The sequence below is a fragment of the Loxodonta africana genome, chromosome 24, assembly GCF_030014295.1.
Source record: "Loxodonta africana isolate mLoxAfr1 chromosome 24, mLoxAfr1.hap2, whole genome shotgun sequence".
NCBI lineage: Eukaryota > Metazoa > Chordata > Mammalia > Proboscidea > Elephantidae > Loxodonta > Loxodonta africana.
Genome location: NC_087365.1, coordinates 16,385,776 through 16,395,292, shown reverse-complemented (window position 1 = coordinate 16,395,292; position 9,517 = coordinate 16,385,776). Strand labels below are relative to the sequence as shown.

Genomic DNA, 9,517 nt, shown 5'->3' with positions numbered 1-9,517 from the left:
CACACCTGTATCAGTAACAAACCCATGTCATGATTCTATTTTCCTACTACAACCTCAGACTTAGTCCACTAAAATTTCTTTGTCTTGTATTACAGATGGAGAAGCTGAGGCATGAAGAGGGCGAATGATGCTCCCAAGTTCATGTTGTAAAAGTAATGAAGTCATGACTAGAATCAAATATTCTATCTCCTAGATTCTGTCTTACTGAAATACTTAATGGATTGGTACCCCTCATGATATCACTGGTTTTAAAGTTTGGTGGGTTCTAAATGTTATTTTTCTGCAAAAAGAAAAGTTGACCTTTCAGCTTGGTTGACAACCAAAAAATGGAATTAGACATGAGAGGGAGGGGATGTGGTAGGTGGATATAAATTCAGAATTGACCTTACTTAGAAGATTCTGAGTGTGAATGGGCTGTGGAAGTATGTGTGTATGTCTTTAAAAGATTCTCCACCTCCCAGCCCGCCTCCTTACAGTTTGCCACTAGTTTCTTCAGTCCACATCAGGAGCTAACATGGGCACCCACATTTGATATTTTGGAAGTAGGTTTGTTGCCTTGGAGCCCATATTCTGACTCTTTGCAGCTGAGGAATGCAAAGGTACCCATTTGTTTTTCATTTCAAAGATCTGGCAAAAAGATAGGCTGCTGCTCCTCTTCTGGAAAAGCCTGATTGGTAGGTTTCCTTTTAAGGGCTCAGCCCCGAAGAAGTGTTTTATCCCATCCCCTCGCCAACGTGAAAACTAAAAGCTCGACAAGATCCTCTGGAGGTAAACTTGCCGGGCTCCGTCATTTCACACAAATGGCTAATCCCGGAGGTAGTGCTGTTTGCAACGGGAGTCTTCACGATCAGGAGAAACAGAGCAATGGCTCACATAGTGGAAACTGCAGGAGGAATGGGATCTCAAAAGAAGCCCAGGTAAGAGCCACTCACCCCCTTCACCTTACTCTAATAACCTGAATATTTCAGCATTTTTTGGTAAAGCTGTTGAAACCTGTCATAATTTTGAGGTTTTTTTTTTTTTTTTTTTTTTATGAAGTGTTTTATTGTTTTGACTCTTCAGTTCATTTTAAATGCTTGGGTACCAAAAAGTTTAGGTACAGATTAAAGAGAGAATGCCTTTTCTACTCAATAAAGAAAACACTTGTACCCACACAACCTTAAACTCCCTGAAATATAAATACTAAGCTTTTTTTTCTCCACCAAGCTTCTAATGGGGCAGGGTTGTGAAGGCACAAATTCCTCAGCTAAGAAACATCAACGTGCTACATTCAGCATGCTTTATTAGAAAAAGAAGAACTGAGATTATGCGGGATGGGAGGCATTTTCCCCTGATACATGAGAAATGCCTCCCTGGTTGAAAAGTGAATTCTCTTTGGTGTTCAGTGGAGCATTGTCATAGCTTACAGCTTGATTTTAAGCCAGTCTTTCTTTGAAACTTGACATCACAGGCATTTCTTTCCAAGACACTTCAGAAAGTGTGGCTCATTGTGACATGCTCACTGGAACCAAAACAGCATCTTTGAAACAGATTTTTGTTTTCCCATTTGACATTTGAGTTTTTTGTTTTGTTTTTTGCTCCTCTTACGACAGAATGTTTGATGGGGATGTATGGAGAAAGAACTCAGGATTACAAGTACACCTGGCCATCTGGGTCTGATATACAAGGTGTACTTGTAAAAAGGCAGTTTCCCAAATCTTGTCCTTCCAGTTCGCACATGATGGCCTGTTGCTCTGCTCTGAGCAGCAGGGATGAGCTCACATGCTCCAGGCACAAACTTAAGTAGCCAAACAGGTAGCTTCACTGTTGGAAAACAAGGAGATGCTCAGGCAACCCCATGCTATCCTCCATCACTCATTTATCCTGGGGAATCAGCATCCACCCAGGGGGAAGGTCAGATTGTTCTAAGATCACAGGACAGGTGGGGCTGGTGGAGGCTGGTGTTCTAGTCAAGAAATTGAATTAGCGTGTCCAGTTGGAAGAGGTGAGAGGTACTGTGGAGCCTGGGTTGTGTATGATCCCAGAAATGTGCCTTGGTCCCAAAAATGTAACCATTTTTTTTTTTTTTTTTAACAAAAGGCATTACCCTAGACAGGGAAGTGTCTCCCAGAAACCTCAGGCCTGGCATCACCCAGCTGAGTATGTGAAATCTGGTGGGCCATGCAAGAGAAAGCACTCAACTCCCGTCATTTGCATGAGGACAATCACAGTCATATCCACTGTTTACTCAATCACCAGGTCTGGATTCCAACCACCACCCAAGATGTTCCTTGTCCTTGCGACACCTGGAAATCACTGGCCACTTGTCTACCGGCCATCTGGACCATTCTGATCCTGAGGGCTCTAATTTGGGCAGAGATCCCTTCAAAACTGTACTTCTGTCTCTTTACTTTATCTTGGTTTTATAGCCACGATATTTCCTAATGCCTACGAGTAGAAACTGTGGTTACAACCACTTCTAAGTAAGGAAAAAGCCAGGATCCTAAAGCCTCATCTGAGTCCAGGAGTGGTGCAAACAGTTAATGCATTCAGCTGCTAACTGAAAGATGGCAGTTCGAGTCCACCCAGAGGTGCCTGGGAAGAAAGTCCTGTCGATCTACTTCTGAAAAATCAGCTGTTGAAAACTCTAAGGAGCACAGTTCTACCCTGGACACACATTGGGTTGCCAAGAGCCAGGGCCAACTCGATGGCAACTGGTAAACGATTTGTTACTAATTGCTCCTGTAAGACTATAAATATCTTTGAACATTGAGGCTTCCCTTTGAGCAGCAGAAAATGTCCTGGCTGCTGTTGCCTTTTCTGACAGTGCTTTCTGAAGAGCTACCCAGAGCCTGTTGGCTTGGATATATTTAGGTGTCGCTAAGTTGAAATTGGCTTCCATTGAAAGCCTCAGTCATAGCTTAAAAATATTTTTCAGAAGGAATAAACCCTGCTGAGATCTTGGTGTAACAGGGCAAACAAGGGCCTATCTTCCTCCCTCCCCCACACTCCACACACACACTATAGGAAGGGAATTGTCTTCACCATCATGATTCTCAACCACAAGTTTTAGACAATTTTACTCTGGGCCTTTTACCAAACTAGATCTTGACCAAAAACCTTGGCTGTTAATCTCATTTGGAAGCCAAAAGGCCGCAAATATCCTAGGCTAACGGTCTTCAAAACACACTCTGCCAGACCTCAGTTCCTGTGATCACCACCAGCAGTGGCCACTGAGTTGATTTTGACTTGTGGTGACCCCATGTGTGTCAGAGGAGAACTGTGCTCCTCAGGATTTTCGATGGCTGATTTTTCAGTGGATTACCAGGTCTTTCTTTCAAGACACTTCGGGGTGGACTCGACCCTCCAACCTTTCAGTTAGGAGCTCAGCATGTTAATCATTTGCACCACCAGGGACTGCTATGGAATGGCATCTAAAATCCCACTGGCTTCCCCACTCAAGATCCTCTTACCCTTTGTCTTCCAGCTTATTTGCAACCACACAGCAACACATTTATCTCTTTTGCATACCGAAGGACCCTATAAGATTCTGTTGAGCATAGGGTTCCCTGGCATTAAAAAAAAAAACAATATGGACATCACTGTTAAGCAGTTGCTTAGGAACCCTCCTTCCCTTTGTTTCAACACAGCCTGATTTCAACACTCTGGCCCTGGAGTCAAGGCTTGATAACCCAACCTCAAGATTGTCAAGGCGGCCAGAATATTTCCATTCTGGAAACCTTTTAGAGTTCCTTTGTGGAGTTTTTTGGAGCTTGACCATATTGCTTGTTTTTTTGTCTTTAAACTTCATACGCCCTGAGGATGCAATGATAACTGGTTTTCATCACTGATTAAGTCTCTTTCTTTGTTCACTTCTAATATGTCATTCTACCTCTTACTTCTGACTGATGGGGGCTTAGTCAGTAACAGAACTCTATTGTTCTGAGAGATTTGTTCTCCTGCCTCATGAGTATGTACATCTAAGAGAGAGAAGTGCCCTTAGTGTCTTAATCCATAAACTCAATATTTCCTACTGAGTCACTTAATCCCCATATGATTAATTTGGAATTATTATCCACATAATTGCTTTTCACTCCCACTTATTTTTAACCAAGGGAGGTAGACCTTGTGTCTTTAGCAGTCTTACTACTGCATCCCCCTGGATATAGTCCTTTAATGGGATGGGGTCTGCATTTTCATGGATTAAATTAATCATCTATAGGATGAAAGACAATTTGTGCCCTTTGCCCTAATGGTTCCTTCCCTAAAAAATAAAAGTATCCTGGGTTTATTGGTAGTCTGATTCAGCATGTACTGAGTCTTGACTCTGAATGTTATAACATTACCAGGTAAAGTGAGCCCTAAGGAAGTAGTTGCTTGTTCTATCATCCATCTATCCATTTAGTCATTCTCCAATATTTATTAATAATCTGTTATCCTTGTGACATATAAAGATAAGAGGTTTATAATCTAGCTATTAGGAAAAGCTTATATCAAAAGCAGGACAATAATATTAACATGAATATAAGGACAAGAGCTGCCAAAAGGCTGGTATAGTTTGAGGACAAATGGGTGGTACAGATATTAAGTACCAGAAATTCAGAAATTTGAAGAGGGGAAAGGAAAATAACATATCTTAATGCCAAGCTACGCATGAGGACCAAGCCAGGCACTTCACCTCATGAAGTGGTAACACCATGCCCATTGTACAGATGAAGAAATACAAGAGATTAAGGAATTTGTGCAAAATCATAAGCGGCATAGTCATGATTTAAACCTAAATCATTTTATTCCAAAGCCAATTCTCTTAACTTTCTAGTAAACCATAGGCTGAGGTGGTTATTGATGGCTTTGCAGAGGAGAGAAGACTTGAACTGAGTCTTGAGATATTTGAAATGGCAGAGAAAATGGGAAGTTTATTCTTGGTCGCAAATGAGAGAAAGAAGGGAAAGGAGCTCCAGAGATGAATGTAAAGAATTAGCTTGGTGAAGGGCATGGGGAAGGTCATATAGTATAAAGAAGGAGGAAGAAAACACAATGGCTGTGAGTCATGGCAGAGCATAGGACCTTTGAGAAACATCTCTCAACTCAGTGAGGCCCCTGCTTAGAGAGTGAGAGGGAGGGCTGTGACCAAGATGGGGCTCCGTAGATGCAGAATAAAGGGAAATCACTAAACCAGATATCATGCAGATCCTTTCTAGTTCTATAACCATTTAAGATGAGTTTCCTATTTTCCCCACGTTTTCCTAAAGGCCTGTAGTGTTCTGGTCCATCTCTGTTTTTCTCTGACAGTATGTGCTTCTGCAGAGTGAGAACCGAGACTGATAGTTTCATTGCACCCAGTGGTAGCTGCCTGACAGGTTCTTTTGAATACCAGTGACTGTGGGGCTCACCTATGCTGCACACTGATTAAAATAGAGTTCAGTCATCTTGCCAATCATTAGGAGAATTTATAAAATAATAGAGTTTTTAGTATCACTTTCAATTGCTCTAAAATTTCATCTTCCTTTTGTCTCCCACCATCATTCTGTAACAACTTCTGTTTTGTAGTCCCCGTTCCTAAAAAAATCCCTAACGTGACAAGCTTCTCTGTGATCTCCCTGAGGAATCCCTATTTTTATGGGCTTGTTGTTATAAAGAATCCCTGTGTTTCAGATGCTGGATTCATAAAGATGAAAATATTCTATCTCCACTCATAAGCAGCTCACAGTTTGAATGGGAAAGACAGACAAGTATACAAGTCGTTACATGTTTTAATGATCGGCATTATAATAGATATCATGGTTATTACTGCTGCGTAACAACCACTCCAAAATGCAATCGCTTAAAACAATAGCTATTGTATTGCTTATGGTTTCTCTGAGTCAGGAATTAAGGTAGGGCTTGGTAGACATGACACATCTCTGTTCCACATGGTGCTGGCTGAAGATGGAATGGACTGAGTATCCACTCCTTTGACTGGGGCTTTGGTGCTAGCTGTTATCTGGTGCAGCTTGTGTCACCTTTACAAGGACACCCTTTCCATGTGGTCTCTCATTATTCGTCAGTGTAGTCCAAGCTTCTTTGCACGATGGCTGGCTTCCAAGAGAGTGAAAAAGGAAGCTGCTAGGCCTGTTAAGACCTAGATCAGAAGACACAAAATGTCATTTCCACCACATTCTGTTGTCAAAGCCAATTATAACCAACCCAGATGCAAGTAGAAGGAAAATAAACTCTGCTTCTTAATAGATTAGAGAGATTGTTGCGACCATCTTTGGAAACTGTTTATCACAATAGAGATATGTGCAACATGCTTGGGAGCTCAGGGAAGGAACATCTGACCTGGGCCAAGAAGGCAAAAGCCACCCCACAAGGTGATATTCAACTGAAGAGTTGATAGCAGAGTAGGAGTTTTCTACACACATGGGCACAGAAAGGCATTCTAAGTAGAGAGAAAGCTCTTAGAAAGATACAAAACATCAGAACATGATATGTTTGGGCAATGGAAGACTAAGCCTAGGATGCTGAATGATGAGACACAGGCAATAAGACTACAAAAGTAGGTGGGAACCAGACTGTGAAACGCCTTTGTTTTAGTTTGTGTTCCCCCAAGAGATAGATCCTGAGATAGTAATTTGAGTGCAAGAAATTTGTTTTGGAGGTGAATCCAGAAAACACTGTAGGGGGACAGGAAAGTGAATGGGACAAAGAAGGGAAGGAAGCCAATATATTCATGAACAGATTATCACTATGGACACCTGGGTCTCAGACTTGCTGGAGACCTCTGGGGGATTGTGTAGAACATGCTTCAAAGTTGTCCCAGTTGAGGCACAAGAAAACTGAGGTATTTATCAACCAACTCCTGTCCATTAGGAATTGAGGGATGCTTTTTTAAATTTTTAAATTTTTTCCAAGGAGGTTAATCTCTTGGCACCTGTAGCCTGCTCAACTGGATCGAGCACACTCCTGTAGCCGTAAAAGCCCTCGGGCTGAGTCGCAGGTGCCCCCAGGAAGAAGTCATCAGAATACAATGGGGTCTAGGTGTGGCACTAAGAGTGTCTGCAATAGCCTTAAATATTTGTAATTGATACAAGTTTGATAGAAGAATTGGCAGGATCAGATGTGGCTTTCTCGGGCATTTAGATTTGAATATCTGGTGACTTTTAAAGCACGCTTATGGATTAGCCCCGGCCCAATGGATTAATCATCAGAGAGAACTGGATTATGTTATTAAGCAAAATAAACAGAGCCTACCAACTGTGGCTGGCAAAAAAGAAAAAGAGTATGTCAGGGTTGACTATACTTGCCATGATTTGCTTTTCTTTGCACTCAACCAAAGTGAAAAAGCAGAAACCATAAAGAAAAGTTCATGAATTTTAACTACATAAAAAATCTAAAACATAAAAAAAGCAAAAAGCTTCGAGAAGGCCAATAAAATATAAAATCAATTAGAAAACATAACTGAGGTAAAAACCCCATTGAAAGTATCCTGAGAGACATGAAATGCCTGGGAAGACTTAACAAGTAAAATGAAAATCAATCTGAAGAATATATGAAAACGCTACTGAGGGACAATAAAGAAAACTAGAATAAGTGGAAAAGCATACGATCCTTGTGAGTCAGCAGATTCAAGATGAAAAATATGTTAATTCTGCTTAAGGTAATCCATAAATTTCATGTAAGCCCAGTAAGTAAAAAAGATTTTTTTTTGAACCAGACAAAACTACTTAAATGTTTATGTGCAAAACCTAGCAAGCGAGAACAAATAAAAATCATTAAAGAGAAGAATAATGAGGGTTGACTAAAAAAAAAGCACTGCCAAATATTAAACCATGTAAAGCATAAGAATGAGAATGGTTTGGTAGTGGCGCATGAATAGACAGATTAATATTCACAATCGGTAAAACTAATCAATAAAAGTAGAAGGAAAAGAATATTGTAAGGTTTTAAATATTCTCTACAAGGGGAAAGTCTTGATAATTATGACATAATACCCAGGAGCCATAAGGAAGAGGTTGAAAATTTTGCCAAATAAAAAACAATTCTTCTTGCATAGAAAAAAGAACAGAAAAGAAACCAACAAAACTGCTACCAGAGCATAATCAAAAGACAGATTACAGAAGAGGAAAATGTTTACAATTCAGGTCACAAAATGCAAGCGTTCTTAATATATGAAGAGCTTTTACAAATCAGTCCAAAAGAGTTCAAAAACCAGAAAGAAAAAAAATGGGCAAAAGAAATGAAGGAAATACAAATGGAAACACGAAAGGCGAGGAAAGGAAAAGGGAAAGAAATGGAAGGGAAGAAAATGAAATAAGCGTTTTGGTATCAGTTTCTGTGAGAAGAGAAATAAAAGTCTATTTTCTCAGGTTGTGTTTATATAATACAAAATTAAGTTGAACTTAGTTTAAAGAATATGGTTATTTTTATCAGTTTGATAACAGTAAAGCTAATAGGTAATATTTTTGGTAGTTGTTACATTCCAGTCCTTTTATATTATTTGCCTCATTTAATTCTCATAACAATACTAATCAAAACAAGAAACCCAAACCAAGTGCCATTGAGTTGATTCCAACTTATGGCAACCCCATGTGTGCCGAACAGAACTATAGTCCATAGGGTTTTCAAGGCCATAACTTTCTGGAAGCTAATTGCTAGGCCTGTCTTCTGAGGCACCTCTGGGTGGGTTTGAATTGCCAATCTTTTCCTAGTAGTCAAGAGCTTAACCATCTGCATCACCCAGGGACTCCTAGTGACCCTAATTTTAAGAACCGAACAGAATTCCAGTTGCTGAAGGTATCAGTGACATTCAAGAGTGCTTTTGCTTTCATTGTGACCACCAATAATCAAGAACATCTGCTCCAAGTATGTGTAGTCTGTGGTTAAAAATTTTGGGAGGTAGTGAAGAAAATACTATAACAACCCCTAACATATATGGAGTTCCAAGTGCCAGGCGTTCTAAGGGCTGTAGAGTCATCATCTATAAAAATGATGTGTTGTGAGGTACTACTATTATTATCTGATCCATTTTTGAGGTGACAAAACAGAGACTTATAAGTAGCAAAACCAAATTTGGAAACCAAGTTTGCTCAATTCTAGAACCCAAGTTTTTATGCCCTAGTCTGCCGTGCCTTTCTAAAATATAAGATATTGTTAGGAATGAGATGTATGCCTACTTCCACAGAGAAGGGGAGACCCACACACACTCAGTCTAATTCCTCTCCCCTTGAATCTGGGCTGGAATTAATAACTTTTTTGGCCAATAAAATGTGACAGAAGAGACATTCTGTGACTTCTGAGACTGAGCCATAAGAAGCCTTGCAGTTTGAACCCAGGCCTTTTAGAACACTCAAGCTTGAAGCCTAGCTGCCATGCTTGGAGGAAGCTAAAGCAGTCCCAAGAAGAAGACCACAGTGAGAGAAACCAAGGATTCTTGCTGTGTCCTAGCTGAGATGCAGCATGAACTTGACAACTCTGTGAGTCAGCTTTCCTGCAAGTGAGTCATCTCCTTCCCCTCTCGCCCTCACCCCCACAGCCACCTGTACTTCACAAGGCCTGG

At 40.5% G+C, this 9,517-nt stretch overlaps 1 protein-coding gene across 1 annotated transcript in view; it reads left to right on the top strand.

Moving 5' to 3' along the window:
* Window positions 1-229: 229 nt before the first annotated feature.
* Window positions 230-9,517, top strand: part of SPTLC3 (serine palmitoyltransferase long chain base subunit 3) — a 179,058-nt gene continuing 169,770 nt past the window's right edge. Inside the window, 1 exon segment of the mRNA XM_003411470.4 lies at window positions 230-917. Within this exon segment, the coding sequence (XP_003411518.3) occupies window positions 801-917 (117 nt within the window). The 5' untranslated portion in view covers window positions 230-800.